The sequence below is a fragment of the Bufo bufo genome, chromosome 6 (genome assembly GCF_905171765.1).
Source record: "Bufo bufo chromosome 6, aBufBuf1.1, whole genome shotgun sequence".
NCBI lineage: Eukaryota > Metazoa > Chordata > Amphibia > Anura > Bufonidae > Bufo > Bufo bufo.
This window is the reverse complement of record NC_053394.1, coordinates 370,534,872-370,556,784: the sequence shown is the minus strand read 5'-3', so window position 1 is coordinate 370,556,784 and position 21,913 is coordinate 370,534,872. Positions and strand designations below refer to the sequence as shown.

Here is a 21,913-nt window from a genome sequence, read left to right as displayed (position 1 = left end):
CACAGCGGACTCCCTAGGCTTGTTTCTGCAATGCACAGTGTTCTACACCACTATACAGGCTCTCAGCAGCCAGGAAATAGCTGTTTTTTAACACAATTCATCACAAATAAATTCGGATCAAATCAAATCTTTTTGGGAAATTAGGCGAACGCTTCTAATCAAATTCTTGAGAAATTCGCTCATCTCTACTGGACACCCATTAATGTCAAATCGAATATCAACATAACCATTTTATAGATACTTTAGCATTTTTACTTTTCTTCTCAGAGAAAATATATTTATAATGTACATTCTGTATATTTCTAGCTAAGTGCTCTCCATCCACTCATACAGCTTTACCCTTCTCATTCTCCATATTCCTTCCATTAATACACTTGTATCATAAGATGCAATATACTTCTGAGCATAAGAGTGCTCTAATTGTCATATCACAACTTTTATATAAAACCCTGATTCCATCTTATCGTATATGATATACTGATATGATAATGAAAAAACATTGAAAACAAACTCCCTTGTCTCATGGTGAAAGTGTTTTGCAAGTTTATTTAGAAGTGAGGTTACAAAAACGAGTTTAAGAAAATATTAAGGAAAAATTTAAAAAGAATTTAAAAGAACATGGCCCCATGAGATCCCTGTAGGATGGGAGTGAGCAGATGTCTGATTACAGAAGTACAATCATTGATGTATAATAAGAATTTCTGGCCAATTGCTACCAGAATAAATTATAGGCCATTATTTTGCTTGCTGGTCCTAGCTCAACTCCCCGGAAATGCCATGAGATGTGCAATGCAAATGTGCAATGCAGCCAGCATTGGAATTGAAGCAGTATTGGCAGATTGGTGACAGTAAGTATGGCTTCTCTTGTATTTTGAGGGCTTTGCAAGCCATATCTACGGAATTAAGACCACTTGTCATCCCTTTTTACAGTGAACAAATCCAAATGATCATCTCTAATGGTTTAAATCAAGTGCCTATGGGAGCGTGTCGATGTTTATGTACATTCACATTTGAAAAAGGTTTAAATAATTTTTTCTATAGGTCCTTGTGTCCTCTTTCCAGCCTTCTAATGATATTTTCCACCCATATTTTAATTAGGCCTTAATATGATTGAAAGAAATAAAGATAATTGTGGCTTAAATGTTGCTTCATTCTTTGCCTGGAGCTCAAAAGCTGAAAAGCTAAGGAATCAAAAACAAGCGAGATGTACAATCGCTAGAACTGACTCTGTACTGGAACTGAGCTAACTGTAAAGAGCAAAAAAGCAGCTTAATAGCAGCTAGGCCATGTTATTTTTCCATCTAAGGGCTGTATTATTAATCAGATTTTTGGCTTTTAGGTGGAAACCTCACTAAATACACGACTTACTAATTTCTTTCTTTAAGAGCAAGAGTAATATAAAAAGATGTTAAATCTACTTTGTATATGTGCCCTCTAACCAATGCAATCTATTTTTCCCCAGAACTTTTATCATCAGAGGAACAGTAATTTGAAAGAAGTAGGATACAAGAGATATACTATTGCTATCAATTACTCAGGCCATGCATTTTCCCATCTCAATCTGCCATATTAATCAGATTTTTTATACATTTTTTAAAGGAAACCTATCACCATGAAAATGCTATGTAGTCTGCATGAAAAAGTCATAGAGCAGGAGGAGCTGAGCAATCTTTTGTGGCAAAAGATTCAGTATACAGTACAGACCAAAAGTTTGGACACACCTTCTCATTCAAAGCGTTTTCTTTATTTTCATGACTATGAAGGCATCAATACTATAAATTAACACATGTGGAATTATATACATAACAAACAAGTGTGAAACAACAGAAAATATGTCATATTCTAGGTTCTTCAAAGTAGCCACCTTTTGCTTTGATTACTGCTTTGCACACTCTTGGCATTCTCTTGATGAGCTTTAAGAGGTAGTCCCCTGAAATGGTCTTCCAACAGTCTTGAAGGAGTTCCCAGAGATGCTTAGCACTTGTTGGCCCTTTTGCCTTCACTCTGCGGTCCAGCTCACCCCAAACCATCTCGATTGGGTTCAGGTCCAGTGACTGTGGAGTCCAGGTCATCTGGCGCAGCACCCCATCAATCTCCTTCATGGTCAAATAGCCCTTACTTTCAAAGTTTTCCCAATTTTTCGGCTGACTGACTGACCTTCATTTCTTAAAGTAATGATGGCCACTTGTTTTTCTTTACTTAGCTGCTTTTTTCTTGCCATAATACAAATTCTAACAGTCTATTCAGTAGGACTATCAGCTGTGTATCCACCTGACTTCTCCTCAACGCCACTGATGGTCCCAACCCCATTTATAAGGCAAGAAATCCCACTTATTAAACCTGACAGGGCACACCTGTGAAGTGAAAACCATTTCAGGGGACTACCTCTTGAAGCTCATCAAGAGAATGCCAAGAGTGTGCAAAGCAGTAATCAAAGCAAAAGGTGGCTACTTTGAAGAACCTAGAATATGACATATTTTCAGTTGTTTCACACTTGTTTGTTATGTATATAATTCCACATGTGTTAATTCATAGTTTTGATGCCTTCAGTGTGAATCTACAATTTTCAAAGTCATGAAAATAAAGAAAACTCTTTGAATGAGAAGGTGTGTCCAAACTTTTGGTCTGTACTGTATGTCGGATTTCATTGAATTAAATTCCTGCTCATTCTGGGCTTTGAAGTCAAGAAGTCCTATTAGTGATTGAAAGCCTTCCCTCTATGACTGTGTATGCACAGATAGCTGTCAATCACTGATAGGACCGTCTCCTTGACATCAAAGCCCAGAATGAGCAGGGATTTAAATGTATAAATTACAAGTTTTGCTGAATTTTTTCCCACAAAACTATACATCAATCTGTTCAGCTCCACCTGCCCTATAACATGCTGCCTGCAGATGATGCACCATGTTAAACAAGACAGGTTCCCTTTAAGCTTAACGGTGCTTACATATTTCTTTCTTTCTGTGCAACAATAACATAATAAGCTGTGAAATCCGCTTTGTCTTCTACAGAATCTTCTGTCTTCTTAGATTGCTTAAAGCTTTTGATGACATATCCAGCTCCAGTTATAGCTTCCCTAAGAAAGGTTTCATTAAGGTTTAGGCCAGAGAACTTCACATCGCCTACCATGTAGTAATTGTTTCCGAGAACACCCGTGAGCACTAAGTAACCGCCCAGTTTTAATAATGTAGTAATATTTTTTAAAGCAGTGATATACGATTCAAAATCTTTACACGCTCCCTCCAGACACAGGCAACTCAGGAGACAATCAACTTGGGGAATAGTAACCGGATCTATGGGATTTATATTCAAAACATCACACTTGAGGACTTGTTTTATCGTTTTTCTTAGTCGTTCTTCCTTTTGTTCCCAAGGAATCCTTTAACAAAAGAAGGATCATATGTTATCAATGGGTATTTCTAGAATTTTTAACAGAGTAGGACAATGGTTTGCAGCTGCCCTGGTCGTGGTGTCAGAATTTGGACAAATAACTAAATTAGATGACAACAGTACTATTAATGACATATGATGGTTGATTTTGCATTGTTGGCCAAGGAACTTCAAGTTATAAATTTTAGAAGCATTTGAGAATTCCTATATTATTGTAATTATTCCTGATAAAGTCTGATCTTCTTTAGCTAATGTCACTTTTAAAAGATACAGTATTTGTTGCACAGTACCTGTCGCCTTCTAGCCGGCACACATGTTTCACCACAGGGCTCCAGTCAAATGCTCCAGGCTGATTTTTAAGCCACACATTAAATTCCTCCCTGTTTTTGTCAGTAAAATCAGAGACAATGATGTTCTTAAAGCCTTCACAAGCTGATAGAATCTGGTATATGGTGGGTCCCGTTCCAATGTCAATCAGTGTATCACCTTTCAATTTACCTTTTAGAAAAACATTACAACATTACAACATTTGCTGAGCTTTAAATAATGTACAATTATGATCGCAGCCATTATTTTATTTTCTCTCATTATATGCTCGAGATTCATATTAGTTAAGTACCAAGAAATTAAATGAAGCATTCTTTGTTTCGAGTGGCATACACAGATGGGAACCCATGGTGAATATCAACTTTGTCACCATTAGCAGTTGCATGGGCTTCCTTTATGATATAAAAACACTCCAGTTCCTTGGTTTTTATTTCTGTGGTGCGGCAAAATTCACCTCTTGGAATCTAGAGTAAAAAAACTATCTATGTTGCAGCTGTGTCACAAACCAGCGGGTGTGAACCCACTGTGCCACATGTACTACCTCCTTTAAGGGCGTTGTCTAAGTGAACCCCTCGTTCTTTACAGTACCCTGAAGGTGGGGATAGACTTTCCCGAGGGGAACACCAGGTTGCTACCTCTTGAGGAGGATAGGCACACAAGGGAGCTGGTCCAGATGGACCAGGGGGTACCAGAGGTACAGACGTATTCAGCAGGCCGAGTCGTAACCAGGAGCAACAGTGCAAGACTGAAAGATGAGGCAGAGGCAAAGTCAAAAAAGCAATAGGTCAGGGCAAGCATCACGGTACAGGTCATGCAATCTGGGTCGGCAACAGGAGAATCAAGGCAAGCAGGCAGGGATCAAGCAGTTAGCGGAGTCCAGGAACACAAGCACGGGTCAGGTACACAGGAACACAAGCAGAGATATCAGCAACCCCTGCAGCACACTAGGACTCTGATGCTTAGGCATCCAGGAAGGGGGCTGAGCCACTTATATATGCACAGGAGGGCCAGGATTGGTCAGTGAGGTCACATGATCTAACCCATAAAGCATAGGAAGTTATGCGTGCTGGGCCTTAATTAAGTCATGCAGGGAACAAGCAGCAAGCATGCCAGGGCCAGGGCCAGGGCCAAATGGAAACTATGGAGTGGATCCCAGAACAAACAGTATCTACAAGGACAGAGCCCAGGACTGCAGCAGTAAATGGGGAAGAACTGGTAGCAGATCACCGCTGAAGACAGCGCCCGTGGCCGTGGCGGTAAGCAGGGGAACAGCGGCGTACAGCAGCCGCTGTTACAAGCTGATTGGGAGAAGCAGCTTTATAAGGAGTAGTGTTGAGTACGAATATTTGAAAAGCTAATTTTTATCTTGAATATCGCCATTTCTAGAATTTGCGATTATTTCGAATATAGTGCTATAAATTCGTTATATCGATGATTCGTAATTTTTTCGATCTGAACACATGATTCCTCCCTGTTTCTTGCTTGTGGGCCAATGAGTATTTGGCCCACAAGCAACTTAAGCAGGGAGGAATCATGACTTCAGATAGAAAAAAATGATGATTATTCTAAAACAGTGCTCAGTGTTCACTTCAGATGGAAAAAAATTATGAATATTCTAAAATATGAATATATAACACTATATTAAATATAGTGCTATATATTCGTTTTTTAGAATATTCGTCATTTTTTTTCTATCTAAAGTCACGATTTCTTCCTGCTTAAGTTGCTTGTGGGCCAATGACTCATTGGCCCACAAGCAAGAAGCAGGGAGGAATCATGTATTCAGAGGGAAGAAATGACGAGTATTCTAAAAACAAATATATAGCACTATATTCTATAGTGCTATATATTCGTTTTTGACCCATGCCTGTAATGATTGTGTAATATTAGCATATTACACGATCATTACCTTGCCCATTTTCGAGTAAAAATAAAAGAATGTAGAATATAACGAATATTCGAATGCGCGAATATTCGACGAATATTCTACAAAATATTCGCGAAATATCACGAGTTCGAATATGACCCCTGCCGCTCATCACTAATAAGGAGACTAAAAAAACAAGTATGGGAGCTTGCAAGTGTGTTTTCATCTAAATTGCGTTATGTCCTAAAAAGGGTTTTCCTGTTATAATGATTTTTAAACCTGCCTGAAATAGAAGATTCATACTTATCTGCTCCATGCCGCTCCCATCCTTCCCACTGCCTCAGTTTTCTCTATCTTCAAGTGCCTGTGTTGCTTCCATCTAATTATGCATGGGCATGGCCACATGCACTATTGCAGTCAATGAATGGCTTCAGCTGAGATTTGGCCACAAGCAGCATGTCAGCACTGAAGCCAGTCATTGGCTGGAGTAGTACCTATAACCATGCCCATGCACCACTGGATGTGGTGGGCACCGGAAGATGGAGACAGTGGAGGCAGTGTGGAGGTTTAGGGCAGAGTGGAGCAGGTAAGTATGAATCTTCTGTTTCAGCAGGCATACTACTAATACTTGCTTAAAAATCATCATGGAAAATCTCTGTGTGACTTAAAGCAGCCCTTTGAGGGTGCATATTGCTGGAAGCCCATATTCTGGATCTAGATAAGCAAATTGAAACACTAAGATACCTAATCAATATGGAAAGGAGCAGATACTCGCTGTGGTAGATGTGGGGGAAGATGATAGTATGGAGGTTCAGGAAAATGAAGTAGCTAGCTGGGTACCAGTTAGAAGGAGGGGAAAGGGAAAAGTACCAAGGAGGCTAGCCCTAATCTGCACACCCCAGCAAGTTTTCCAAGTTGAAAGATGAAGGGAGCGTCAGTTCAGGGAGGGCACTACTGCAGCAAAGCACTTCCTCTGACAGTCAGGGGAATGTCAGCTCCAGCAAAGATGGGACAAAGAATACAGGGCAGGCCAGACAGATGCTGGTAGTGGGAAACATGATCATTAGGGGTAAGGATAGGGCAATCTGTCACAGAGATAGGGGTCGTTAAAAAGTGTGCTGTCTTATTGGTGCTTGAATTCAACATATCGTGGATCGGAAGGCAATGACAAACTTAAAGGTAGGTGGAGGGTCCTTAAAAATGATTTCAAGGACTTACGCTAGGCCATATTTAGAGATGAGTGAATCTCATCTCACGAAGTGGAATTCAATCCGAATTTCAGGATAAATTTGATTCACCTCAAAGCCGAATTTCCTTGTGCTTCGTGTTAGCGAATCGATTTAGCCTGAAATAGTGTAAAAAAACAAAAAATCCCGTGCGTGGTGACGTATGACGTCACCACGCTAGCCGGCCTGATGACGTAATCTCGCACCACGCAAGATTTTGCTCCAGATCTTCAAGCAAGATGGCGGCGGCCGGCCCGTCACGAGCAAATGGAGGCAGTAAGTTTGATTTTATTTTATTTTTATGTTAATTTCACATTGTTTGTACACTCAGATGCCACGATCATGTACAGAGTATTAATGCGGCATCTGAGGGGTACAATGACGGGGGGTGGCGCTATCGCAGCTCCCTGTTATAGCACCCGCTACGTACAAAAAAAATTGTCACAAAGCAAATTTTTGGGTAAAATTTGGCGAATCAGCCGAATCTAACGTTTCAGAAATTTGCTCATCTCTAGTCATAATCTCAGAGCAAGGATCTTAAACGTAGTATTCTCTGAAATATTACCTGTACCATGAGCAGGGCTGGACTAGGACCAAAATTCAGTTCTAGCATTTTAAAACAGACAGACCCACTTGTTGTGTTGCGAATGTCAAATATGTGTCCCAAGCTATCGCTGACCCTGTTGTGCCTTGGGTCAGAAGGTCGCAGCGGGTGGCTACTCGCTTGGTTTCTCAAGAGATTGCTCCATGACCTAGTGGTGAGAATGGATTCCAGGTTTTCCTGCTTAGGTTTGCGATCCTTTTTGTCCCATTTAGGAATCTGTAGCTTTTTCTTTCAGCTGTTCTCTGTCAGCCACTCCCAGCTACTATATATTTTCCCTTTCTGCTTCCCTTGTTGCCAAATATAGACCTTCTTTCCAGATCTTCTATTCTGACTTCTGGTGGAGTTGGAGTTGCTTTTGGAACTGGAGCTGTTGGATCTCCAGTTCACTCCTGTTGTTGTTGTCTCCCTTCGGGGATTGTTTGTCCTTTCCCTGTTGTTACCCAAGGTGTCAGTGGTGAAGACTAGTGGCTCCCACCGCCCTACTCACTACCTAGGGCTTATTTCAGGGTAAGCCAGGGACGAGGCACGAGATCGGCATACAGGTTAGCAGCCCGTCTAGGGACGTCAGGGCAGCCAGGTGCCAGTGCTAGGTGAGTTAAGGGTCACCACTCCTCCCTCTCCCTAGTGGAGGAGTACTCCCCTCCCCTCTGCGCCGCACGTCTGTTACCTGCCAAATTAGACATGATAATATGTTTGCGCATGCCTTCCGCCCAGCCCCAGAACTAATAGCATATTTGGATAGATATCAAATTCACCACCACCAAACATACCGGAGACAGCACCACATACCTGTTACATCCTAGTGATATGCCACCAATATGTGAGATGGGCCAACTTATTTTAAGTTCAAATGGTACCAGTACCCAGTAAGTACTAGACTCATTTTCATTTTTGCTTTTTTTTATTCCTCCCCACATTCCAATAGCCATAACTTTTTTATTTTTCTGTTCACATAACCATATAAAGGCTTATTGTTTGCATTTTATAATGGCACCATTTAATTTACCATGTCTTGTATTGGAAACAGGTGAACAATGGTGAATCGCATGTTTTTATAGTTTTTTCTGTAACGGCCTTCAGCACGCAGGAACATTTTTAAAATATTTGTTACGACCAGTGGGTGGGACCCGCTGGTCAAACCAGGGATAGGGTGGATTCTCTGTGTCAACCAAAAGTCATCAGCTACTAACCCTTAGGGTGTTATTCAGAACTCTCACAAGAGACAGGACAGAATGCAGCAAGCAAGAAACAGAACCACTACCTACAGGATTAGCTAATGTGGTTGACAGCTGGCTAATTGAGTCAGACAACAGATAAAGCTCCAATAGCTCAAGTTGCGGTTAGAACACAGCTAGTGTGAACTAAGTCTAATAGCAGACACGGTGGTGAGAAGTGGTATTACACGGAAGACTGGAGTAAAGGCAGCAGCTGATGATGATTGTCAGAAGCAGACGCTGAAGCATGGTCAGAGACAAGCCAGAGGTGAGAAACCGATATCAGATAGTAGCGTGGTACAGTGAATCAGACAGTCAATGCAGGCAGCAGGCAAACAGACTGATCAAACAGGCTGGGTCAAACTCAGGAGATCAGAACAAAACACCTTCGCTATTACTGTTAGTAACTCAACGATCAGTGGGCGCGCTCCCCTATGGGATGCCAGCATGGAATGGAGCACGGAGGCAGTGTGGCCAGAGGCATGATACAGTGGGAGGTATGACAGAATGATGTTTATGTGCAGTGAAAGACTCACAAGCACTGTAGCTAAGGAGCCCAGATTGCTATTTTTTACTTTCTAGCTGCCTCCCATTTCGCGACTGCTGTGCCCATACACAGGAGTTTCCTCCATTGTGTTAGTGCGGCACAGTAGTTTGGGCTGTGTATTTCAGGTCACATAGCAATGCATAAAAATGTAGGAGATGACGTCAATATTTTATCAGCTGGAGTACAACTCCTATGATCAACACAATGATGGGAGCCTGCTCTTTAGTGAGTATTGCACAGAATACATTGTTTTTATATGCACAGTGGCTGTCCTATTATTTTCACTTTAACCCTTTCAGGACCCTACCATATTTCACCTTAAGGACCAGGCCATGTCACTTTATGTGGTAATATCTTTGGAACGCTTTTACTTATCCAAGCCATTGTGAGACTGTTTTTTCGTGACACATTGTACTTCATGATAGTGGAAAATTTCAGTCAAAATATTTTATTTTTATTAATAAAAAAAATCCCAAATTTACCAAAATATTTAAAAAATTTGCAACTTTCAACATTTCAATTTCTCTATTTTTAAAACAGATAGTGATACCTCACAAAATAGTTATTACTTTACATTTAATGTAATTTTATTTTTTTGGGGACATTAGAAGGCTTAGAATTTTAGAAGCAAATCTTAAAATTTGTAAGAAAATTTCCAAAACCCACTTTTTTAAGGACCAGTTCAGTTCTGAAGTCACTTTGTGGGGCTGACCTAATAGAAACCACCGATAAATGACCCCATTTTAGAGACTACACCCCTAAACCAAAACCGATTTTACAAACTGTGTTAACACTTTAGATGTTCCACAAGAATTGAAAGAAAATGTAGATGAAATTTCAGAATTTCACTTTTTGAGCAGATTTTCCATTTTAATCCAATTTTTCCAGTAAAAAGGCAAGGGTTAACAGCCAAACAAAACTCCATACTTATTACCCTGATTCTGCAGTTTACAGAAACACCCCATATGTGGTGGTATACCGCTGTATGGGTACTCGGCAGGGCACAGAAGAAAAGGAGCAATATATGGTTTATGGAGGGCAGATTTCACTGGGATAATTTTAAGTTGCCATGTCACATTTGAAGACCCCCTGATGCACCCCTAGAGTAGAAACTCCAAAAAAGTTACCCCATTTTGGAAACTATGGGATAAGGTGACAGTTTTATTGATACTATTTTAGGGTACATATGATTTTTGTTGCCCTATATTAAGCTTTTTTTGAGGTAAGGTAACAAACAATTGACTGTTCTGGCACATTATTTTTATTTTTTTACAATGTTCATCGTTCATTGTGTGCTATTTTTATAGAACAGATTGTTACAGACACGATGATATCAAATATATCTATGTTTTATTGTTTGTTTGTTTCAGTTTTACATAAAGCATTTAAAAAATATATATTTTTTATGTCTCCATATCCTGAGAGTCACAATTTATTTTAATTTTTTGGGCAATTGTCTTAAGTAGGGGCTAATTTTTTGCAGAATGAGATGACTGTTGATTGGTACTATTTTGGGGTGCATGTGACTTTTTTATAGCTTGATATTACACTTTTGTTATATAAGGTGACAAAAACACCAGTTGTTTTTTTTTTTTACGGTGTTTACCTGAGGGGTTAGGTCATGTGATATTTTTATAGAGCAGGTCATTATGGACGTGACAATTACTGTTGATTGAGCAACAAAGTGCTTGGGTGCTCTGGTGCTCTGGCCAAACACATCGGGATGCTTGGGTGTTCTTCCGAGCACCCGAGTATAATTGAAGTCAATTTGAGAACCCGAGCATTAAACCAGTCACCCCCTGTTCTGAATAGGGGAGGGTGCCTGGTTCAAAGGAAAAGGTCAGAAATTGATGGAAACACCACAGAAATGGTTCTGGAACAGCATGGGGAGGATGTCTGGATGCATCTTGGACTCCCAGGTCGCTGCTGGGAACGATGTTGTCCAAGTATTACGCCACTTTTATAGACTGACAATAATATGCACAAAACCAAAGATAAAATTGATTTTAGAGGGAAAATTGTTAGGAAACATTCTTTCAGGTATATTTACTTGTATATAAAGTGCAAGTGCTGCCAAAAATTACAAGGAAGAGGCACTCCAATACAACCTGTATATCACATAAAGGAGGGCCTAATTCACATTGTGGTACAATTGTTCAGGTAGTGGGACTCCTACACTCATAAAGCCTATGCACTAAGTGAAATGGCTGCCAAAAATTACAATGAATCGGCACTCCTATAGACTTTTTGTTACACATAAAGGAGGGCATCATACACGCTCTTGAAAAATGATGATTGATGGCCTGCTGGAGACAATCTAAAATATTTGGCTCAAGGGCCTGCTGATCTGACCATCTAAAACATTAGGGGCGAGGGCCTGCTGCTGAGCTGACCCTCTAAAACATTATGGGTGAGGGTCTGCTGCTGATCTGACCATCGAAAAAATTATGGTTGAGGGCCTTCTGCTGAGCTGACCCTCTAAAACATTATGGTTGAGGGCCTGCTGCTGAGCTGACCATTTAAAAAATAATGGGAGAGTGCCTGCTGCTTATCTGACCATTGAAAGAATTTACAGTGTTAATAGCAGGCCGGGTCGCATGAATAATTCAGCTAGGAATAATGGAATAGGACTCCGGTTCTATTTTGTTGGTTTTGGGAACTGGGGCCATGATTAAGAGGGACGGCGGGGGCATCCATATTGTGCTGCTAGAGGTGAAATTATTGGACAGGCGCAAGACCAACCAAAGCGAAAGCATTTGCAAAGAATGTTTTCATTAATTAAAAATGAAAGTCGGAGGTTCGAAGAAGTTCGACTATAAACTATGCCGACCGGCAATCCGGCTGCGTTATTCCCATGACCCGCCGAGCATCTTCCAGGAAACTGGAGTATAGTTGCAAAGCTGAAACTTAAAGGAATTGATGGAAGGGCACCACCAGGAGTGGAACCTGCGGCTTAATTTGACTCAACACGGGAAACCTCACCCGGCCCGGACACGGAAATGATTGACAGATTGATAGCTCTTTCTTGAAACTGTAGGTGGTGGCGCATGGACGTTCTTAGTTGATGGAGCGATTTGTCTGGTTAATTCCATAACGAACAAGACTCCTTCGTGATAACTAGTTACGCGATCCCCAGCAGTGAGGTTTGTGTTGACCAGACTCTTGGATAGTGAGACTGTGCTTGTAGATGAGGGCCTGCTGGTAAGCTGACACTTAAAAAAATTATATGCGAGGGCCTGCAGATGAGCTGAACCTGTAAAACATTATATGCGTGGGCCTGCAGGTGAGCTGACCCTGCAAAAGATTGTAGGTGAGGGCCTGCTGGTGAGCTGACCCTTTAAAAAATTAAATGCGAGGGCCTGCTGGTGAGCTGACCCTGTATAACATTGTAGGTGAGGGCCTACTGGTGAGCTGACCCTCTAAAAAATGATATGCGAGGGCCTGCAGCTGAGTTGACCCTGTAAAACATTGTAGGTGAGGGCCTGCTGGTGAGATGACCCTCTAAAAAATTATATGCGAGGGTCTGCTGGTGAGCTGACCCTGTAAAATATTGCAGGTGAGGGCCTGCTGGTGAGCTGACCCTCTAAAAAATGATATGCGAGGGCCTGCAGCTGAGTTGACCCTGTAAAACATTGTAGGTGAGGGCCTGCTGGTGAGATGACCCTCTAAAAAAATTATATGAGAGGGCCTGCAGCTGAGCTGACCCTGTAAAACATTGAAAGTGAGGGCCTGCTGGTGATCTTACCCTCTAAAAAATTATATGCGAGGGCCTGCAGCTGAGCTGACCCTGTAAAACATTGAAGGTGAGGGCCTGCTGGTGATCTTACCCTCTAAAAAATTATATGAGAGGGCCTGCAGCTGAGCTGACCCTGTAAAACATTGAAGGTGAGGGCCTGCTGGTGATCTTACCCTCTAAAAAATTATATGCGAGGGCCTGCAGCTGAGCTGACCCTGTAATACATTATATGCGTAGGGCATATATGCGAGGGCATTATATGCGACAAATATAAGCATGTTGATATGATGAAAGAGGAGGAGGAGGAGGAGGATGAGAAAACTAAGATCCAACCATATACCCTTGTTTGTGGTGGAAGGGGTGCATGGGAATACAGTGTATTCAGTACATTATAAACAACACATTTAAAGTGCCTTTATGTTCATTTCATGGTCAATCCAGGCCTTGTTCATTTTTATAAGAGTCAACCTGTCAGCATTTTCAGTTGACAGGCGGATACGCTTATCTGTTATAATGCAACCAGCAGCACTAAATACCAGCTCAGACAAAACGCTGGCGGCAGGGCAGGCCAACACCTCCAAGGCGTAGAGCGCCAGTTCGTGCCATGTGTCCAGCTTGGACACCCAGTAGTTGTAAAGCACTAAGGGATCATTGAGGACGCTGACACGGTCTGCTATGTACTCCTTCACCATCTTCCAAAATTTTTCCCTCCTTGTGACACTAGGCCATGCATCAGGGTGAGGGTGCTGGCGGGGTGTCATGAAACTGTCCCAGGACTTGGAGAGTGTTGTCCTGCCTCTGTTGGAACTGCTGTGTGTTCCCCTTGTCTCCCTTCCTCGGTTGGCCAAGGAACTACGGACTCTGCCGCCAGCGTTGCCAGATGGAAATTTCTGGAGCAATTTTTCAACAAGGATCTTTTGGTATTGTACTGTTTTGCTCGTCCTCTCCACCAGAGGAATGAGAGATGAGAGGTTTTCTTTGTAGCAGGGGTCGAGAAGGGTGAACAGCCAGTAATCCGGGTTGTCTAAAATGCGTATAACGCAGCCTAACATGAAGTCAGCCATGTGTGCCAGAGTACCAACAGACAAGACTTCGCTGTCGTCATCAGGATCACTCTCAATCTCCTCATCCTCTTCCTCCTCTTCTGCCCACCCACGCTGAACAGATGGAATTAAACTTCCATGGGTACTACCCTCTGTAGCGGAGGCAACCGTCTCCTGCTCCACCTCCTCCTCCTCTTCATCGTCCAATTCGCGCTGTGAAGACGAACTGAGGTTGGTCTGGCTATCACCCTGTGTAATGTATTTCCCCATTTCCACCTCTTCCAAATGCAAAGCGGCGTCCTTAATTGTGAGCAGCGAACGTTTGAGTAGACACAGAAGTGGGATGGTTACGCTGATAATAGCGTCATCGTCCCTCACCATCTGTGTTGATTCCACAAAGTTTCTTAAAACCTCACAGAGGTCAGACATCCATGCCCACTCCTCGCTTGTCAATAGCGGAAGCTGATTGGAAAGGCGACATCCATGTTGCAGCTGGTATTCCACTACTGCCCTCTGCTGCTCACAAAGCCTGGCCAACATGTGGAACGTCGAGTTCCAGCATGTGCTCACGTCACACAACAGCCGGTGAGCTGGCAATTTCAAGTGCTGCTGCAGCGTTGACAGACCGGCTGAAGCTGTCGATGACTTGCGAAAATGTGCACACACGCGGCGCACCTTCACCAGTAGCTCAGGAAAATTGGGGTAGGTTTTGAGAAACCGCTGAACCACTAAGTTTAAGATGTGGTCAAGCATGTGATGTGTCTGAGCTTGCTGAGCTCCAAAGCCGCCACCAAATTACGGCCATTATCAGACACAACCATGCCTGGTTCTAGGTTGAGTGGCGAGAGCCACAGCTCAGTCTGGTCTCTTATCCCCTGCCACAGCATTGCGGCAGTGTGCTGTTTGTCCCCTAAGCATATGAGCTTCAGCACGGCCTGTTGCCGCTTCCCCACTGCAGTGCTACACTGCTTCAAGCTACCGACTGATGACTGACTGGTGCTGCATGCGAATAATTCGGAGGTGGAAGTGGAGGAGCAGGCAGAGGAGGAGAAGTGGGGGTTGGAGCCACTAACATAGGTGCTGGTGGAAACCCTGATCGACGTAGGGTCCGCAATCCTTGGCGTCGGTAGCACCTGTGCCATCCCAGGGTACGACTTTCTCCCAGCCTCCACAACATTAACCCAGTGTGCTGTCAGGGAAATGTAGCGTCCCTGGCTGAATGCACTTGTCCATGTGTCCATGGTTAAGTGGACCTTCCAAGGAACTGCGTTGGTCAGGGCACGTGTGATGTTACGGGACACATGTTGGTGTAAGGCGGGCACGGCACACCTTGAAAAATAGTGACGTCTGGGGACTGCGTAACTCGGGAAGGCCACCGACATCAGGCTGTGGAAGGCCACAGTGTCCACAAGCCTAAATGGCAACATTTCCAGGGCCAGTAATTTGGAAAGCTGCGCATTTAGTTCTATGGCCTGTGGGTGGGTGGCTGGGTATTTGCGCTTGCGTTCAAATGCCTGTGGTAAGGACATTTGTACGCTGCGCTGGGACACAGAAGTGGATGTGGTCGCTGATGGTGGACAGGGGATTGGCCAGCACGTAACACAGGGGAAGAGGAGGCAGTGGTGTGACCCGCAGACACAGATTGTGGACCTATTACGGTGCTTTGATGCCATGTGGCGGATCATGCTGGTGGTGGTGAGGTTGCTAGTGTTAACGCCCCTACTCTTTTTTGTATGGCATAGGTTGCAAATCAAAATTCTTTTGTCGTCCACACTTTCCTCAAAAAAATGTCAGACTGCGGAGCACCTACACCTTGGCAAGGGAGATTTCCGCAAGGGGGTGCTCCGTGGAACAGTTGCGGACCTGTTTGGTGTGGCCCGCCTTGTCCCTTTTGCGACCCCACTGCCTCTTTCAGCCTGTTGCAGTGCAGTAGAGCCCTCCCCCTCTCTTCTGCTGTCCTCGCTCGGCTTTCCACCTTCCCAGGTTGGGTCAGTGACTTTATCATCCACCACCTCCTCTTCCATTTCCTCACGCTGCTCATCCTCCTGACCTAACCACTACCTCAGTGATTGACAACTGTGTCTCATCTTCTTCATCAACCTCTTGAGACAGTAATTGCCGTTGAGTTATTGGCAACTGTGTCTCATCATCATCCACCTCATTAAACAGTAATTGCAATTCCCCACCGTCATCTTCTTGTGATTGTGGATGCTCAAGAGTTTAGGAATCAGAGCACAAGATCTGTCCCTCTTCAAGTGTGCTTGGCGAGAGGGCCAAATCAAGGAATGGCGCTGAAAAGAGCTCCTCAGAATATCCGAGTGTGGGATCACTTGTTTGCCCAGACTCTCCATGGTGGGAGGAAGAAGGATTAGGGTGAGGATTGGGTTGAGCAGATTGTTGGCTACTGAGACTGAACTTGGTGGAAGACAGGGTGGTGCTTAACCGACTGGAAGCATTATCTGCTGCAATGCAACTGACCACCTGGTCGCACTGGTCTGACTTCAAGAGTGGTGCCCTGCGCTGCCCTGCAAACTGGGACATGAAGCTAGGTATCGTGAATGATTGTTTTTCATGTGCTCTGGCAGCAGGCACAGTTTCACCACACCCAGGGCCACGGCCTCTGCGTGCACCATCAGCATCAGCATCACGGCCACTTCCCCATCCCTTACTGCTTGCCTTCTTCATATTAAATGTTATTACATGATTGAAAGTCTGTCACACGTACAGGTAGCGTAGGATTTGGAAGTGTATGCGCAAACAAATTTAAAAAGGTATTTGGGATGTGGAAACATCACACAGGAAATATCCCGCAGATAATATCAATGTTGTCACCAGCGGCTAATGAAAAATTACAGGGAATGTCACAGGTATTTGGGATGAGGAAACGTTATACAGGAGAGGTACCACCGGTAAAGTCACTGTAAGCAGCGTCTACGCGAAAAAGTACACTGTATGTCACAGATACATTTTTGAAGGGCACACGTTACACTGCAGATGTGGGCCTGGTAATGTCACTGTCTGCAGCAGACATCCTCTACGGAAAAAGTACACTGTATGTCACAAATACATTTTTTTTACCACACACGTTACACTGCAGATGTGGCACTGGTTATGTCACTGTCAGAAGCGGACACCATCTATTGAAAAAGTACACTATATGTCACAGATATTTTTGGGATGCGCACACTTTACACAGGAGATGTGGCGCAGCTAATATCACTGTCTGCAGCGGCCTAACTATTGTACGCTATTTAGCGCAGGATGCGCTAACAAGAGATATTGCTGCCACACACAATAGTCCTTAGAAGAACTTTTGGGTCTGTAAATTTTTAGCTATTCAACGCAGGTTGCGCTAAAAATATAGATTGCTGCTGCCACACACAATAGTCCTTAAAAGGACTTGGATCTCTGAATAGTTTTGCTGGTAAAAATATTCTTAAATCACTCCCTACACTGTCTGTCCCTTCCTTAGCACAGCTCTCACTGACTAAGAATGAGCCGAACATGCATCATCGGGTGCTATATAGCTATATATATTTTTGGGTGCATACACCTTTTTGATCAGTTAGTATAAGGCTACGTCTACACGACGACATTTGTCGCGTGTAAATAAGTCGCACGACAGATAGGGCACAACTACACTGCAACATTTGTAGCGCAACATTTTGTTGCACTAATGTCGCGCAACAATTTTTATAATGACAGTCTATGGTGTCGCACTGCAACATGCAACATGCTGCGACTGCAACGCAACAGTCGCAGAAAAATCCATCTCGAATGGATTTTCTGCGACTGTTGCGTCGCAGTCACAGCATGTTGCATGTTGCAGTGCGACACCATAGACTGCCATTATAGACGCGACATTAGTGCAACAAAATGTCGCGCGACAAATGTCGTCGTGTAGACGTAGCCTTACACTTTTTGTGATGTAAGGTGACAAAAAATTGATTTTTGGACACTTTTAATTTTATTTTTTACGGTGTTCACCTGAGGGGTTACGTCATGTGATATTTTAATAGTGCTGGTTGTTACGGACACAGTGATACCTAATAGGTCTACTTTTTGTATTTTTCTCACATTAACACAATAAAAGCATTTTTCTGGGGGCCATAGTTTTTATTTTTTGGGCGATTATCTTAGGTAGAGTATCATTTTTTGCATGATGAGATGACGATTTGATTGGTACTATTTTGGGGTACATATGACTATTTGATCACTTGGTATTACATTTTTTGTGATGTAAGGTGACAAAAAAATGGTGGTTTTAGCAGAGTTTTTTTTTTTTTTTTTTTTTACAGCATTCAGGAAGGCATTGGGCTGCCTTCTCTTCTGCCATCGGGTCCCCATCATTGCAGCGCGGCACAGTCACCCTCCGCAAACCCCCAGCAAAGCTTTGACTGCGGTATACAAAGAGGTTAATACATCGGCATTGGTGTTTTCATTCATGCCGGCATATGCAGCAGGGGTCGGCTGTCAGTGACTCCTGGGTCCGTGCCGTTGATCGGGTGGGCGCAACTCCTGCACCTGCCCGATCAGCCCGCAGTACATGTACGGCGCTGGTCTTTAAGTCATTAGCGCCGTACACATACCCATAGCCCGTTTCATTCGTATCGGTCAAATAAAAATTTTTACAAAAGAATTCTGACTTACCTGGATGAAATATCTCCACTAGTTCTTTGAGTACAAATTGTAAATATTCATCTCCCATAGACCCTGAACCCAGCTGATGATAGGACTCCAGATACGCCTTCGGATTGAATAATGCCTGGTATTCATTCTTCCCCGTGAAGTCCGACATAGTTTCTTCTCTGTAGATACTTGCAGAAGTGGCTGTACCGTCTCCGTGCTGGAAATGTCCTCAGTGGACCTCTGGTCTTAATAACTCAAAAACAACTTGTTCTGCCAATTTACTGTTAGTGGTGAGCGAAGTCCTTGTTCACATGATCTCGATGGTATGCAGTTATCTTTTCTGACCTCCCATAGTGCACTGTGAGGACATCAATCATTCTGGGTTGTATACAAAGCATATTACTTACTGGGCAGGACTGGATACTTTATAGATAATGTGGCACTGGTCAAAAAGCAAAATAGGGGCACCCATTATTCCTGCATACCATAAAGAATAATGCCCACCCAATGCAACAAGTCAGTGCCCAGATAATACCACCAAACATAACAGTGCCGTTTAGGGCCATGTCGTATGTACTGTATATAGTCCACATTAAAACACAATACACTAGAAAAATAATATGGAGCATCTCAATATCACAATACTGTCATATAGTTCTCACATGCTGTCATTCAATTTGAAAGGAATACCAGCATACACTAATCTATACTACAAAAATGAATGTCCGTTTGTCTGTTCTCTATAGACATCCAAATGTCTGACCCGCTTGACCCCAAATTTTGCACATACAGTGCATTCGGAAAGTCTTCATACCATTTAACTTTTTTTACTTTTTTGTTATGTTATTGCCTTGTGCTAAAATGTGATTTAAAAAATCCAGTTTTCCCCCATCATTCGGCACTCAACCACCCTAAATGCAAAAGTGAAAACAAAATATTAGAAAAGTTTGCATATTAAAAAGCAAAAATGAAAATTTCAGACCCTTTGCTATGACACTTGAAATTTAGCTGTGGGGAGCCCCCCATTTCTCTTGATCACCTTTCAGATGTTTCTATACCTTGAACCCTATGGTCACCCTGGCTGGGCTCCAAAGATCATGTGTGAAGATGGGAGAAACGTCCAGAAGATCAACCATCAATGCAGCACTCCTCTAATCCAGGCCAGAAAGAAGCCTCTCTTCAGTAAAAAAAATAAAAAATAAAAATTAGCAATAAAGCACCTAAATGACTCTCAGCTAGAAACACGATTCTGATGAAACCAAGATTGAACTTTTTGGCCTCAATTCTAAGTGTCATGCTTGGAGGAAAACAGGAACTGCCCAATACCTTCCTTACAGTGAAGCATGGTGGTGGCACCATCATGCTGTGGGGGTGTTTTCAGCTGCTAGGACAGGAAAACTGGTCAAGGTTGAGGGAAAAGCTGAATGGAGCTGAAGTACAGAAATAATCTAATTAAAACTTGGTTCAGAGTGCTCTTGACCTCAGACTGGGCTGAAGGTTCACCTTCCAACAAGACAATGACCCTAAGCACACAGCCAAGAGAACACAGGAGTAGCTTAGGGACAACTCTGTGAATGTTCTCGAATGGTCCAGCCAGAGCCCTGACTTGAACCGAATCGAACATCTCTAGAGAAACCTAAAAATGGCTGCCCTTCGATTTTCCCCATCTAACCTAACTTATGTTAATGCAAGATTTTACTTTTTCCTTTTCAATAAATTAGGAAATAATTTTGAAAATTCTGTCTTCACTTTGTCATTATGGGGGATGGAGTGCAGATTGATAGGGAAAAACTTGAAATTTATTTTTTACTTTAGCACAAGGCCGCAACAATAACAAAATATGAAAAAGTGAAAGGATCTGAAGACTTTCTGAATGCATTGTACATACATAAACAGCACTATAGCACAGATATACAGCTAGTTCAGCTTATCAGGATGTGTGGTAATAACAAGGCACAAGTGTAAAATCTGCCTTTTTCTGGCGCAGTCTCCAGGATCCAAAGCTCCTCATTTGACGTTTTTTTATTTTTCACATTCTTATTTGCCAGTAGCAGGTCGTGCACCTTACTAGATAATCCTGAATACAGGGAAGGTACAGGGGAGTGGTCGCCCATAGCAACCAATCAGATTACTGCTTTCATCTTCAAAGGGGCCTTGATGAGAGCTGAAATCTGATTGTTTGCTACGGGCAACCTCTCCTTTTTCTTCTCCACCAGTTCAGATCAATTTTCCCTCATTGTATCTTCTGCTTTTTGGACACATATTAAAATGTACACCATTGGAGGCAATAACCGCGCAACAATGATTTTGCTACTGAGAGAAAAACGTGATTTATACTAAAATGAGCGCTCTGATTCCAAATATGAACTCAGAATTTGCCTGACACGTCTAGATTTTAAGTTATACATGCAAAGCCTATTCAGTTATAATATTAATGCATTATATTGGAGATATTCCAATGGACATGTCCAGACCTGTTCGGACGCACTCAGGCTGATGTCAGCAGTAAGTATATAAGGCAGGCTGGACAGATTTTGATAAAGTGATCTGTTATAGTGCTATCAGTTTTGAAATTTAAGATGGATAATTGCAAATGTGTTAACGATACAGACAATTTCTGCTACATATGTGGCAAATACACTACTTATGATCAGCGCAAGAATCTGACAAAGCGAGTGCGTCTTGTAGATTGGGATGCATTTGTGCTAGTAGTGCAAAACTTCCTTGGGAACAAACGAGCTGGAAACTACATATGCTGAATTAGTAGACAACATGCTTACAGCATATGAAGAACTTGGCTGCCGAATGTCATTGAAAGTGCATTTCTTACGTTCCCATCTTGTCACGAAGGGTTAACTGTTTATCTAACTGTGTGACTGAAACTTTCAATTTCACTTTGTGCCTGTCATCTAATAACTCTTATCTCTAAACTACTGAAATGTCATAAGCACTTTTTTAAGCCACATCAGTAAGATAAGAACTGAGCTATAATGAGTGTTTCTGTGTCTATCCATTGCCCAGTCGGAGCACACAACCCACAGCAACACAATAACACCTGTTGACGACAAACTGGTAATTCATCTGACTACTCATCCACTCACCTCAGCATAAGAGAAGATACTTATACAAGGTTTGTCATTTGTCCCTACGTCCATATTTAACTTGTTTCAGTGGGTTAAGGATCTCCACCTATTTTCTCGTAAACTAAGGTGGCACAAGCATTTTAAACTCGTGCAAAAAAGAGAGATCCAGGACTTAGGCATACCGGTGGAGATTCTTTAAGACGTACAATTGTTATATAGTCTAGATAAGACACCTGTAAACATAGAA

The 21,913-nt window shown here is 42.6% G+C and overlaps 1 protein-coding gene and 1 long non-coding RNA gene across 2 annotated transcripts; one reads left to right on the top strand and one right to left on the bottom strand.

The window, feature by feature from the left end:
* Positions 1–379: 379 nt before the first annotated feature.
* On the top strand, positions 380–17,133 carry LOC121003230. The gene is made up of 3 exons (XR_005779444.1): positions 380–970; positions 4,334–4,344; positions 17,121–17,133. It is a non-coding gene; the product is annotated as an uncharacterized LOC121003230 (long non-coding RNA).
* Positions 2,837–18,837, bottom strand: LOC121003229 (nicotinamide N-methyltransferase-like). Its single transcript, XM_040434898.1, has 3 exons — positions 18,605–18,837; positions 3,681–3,888; positions 2,837–3,379 (listed from the first exon to the last, which is right to left on the bottom strand). Exons 1-3 carry the CDS (start codon positions 18,750–18,752, stop codon positions 2,944–2,946), a joined length of 792 nt encoding a protein of 263 aa, XP_040290832.1. The 5' UTR covers positions 18,753–18,837; the 3' UTR covers positions 2,837–2,943.
* Positions 18,838–21,913: the final 3,076 nt, after the last annotated feature.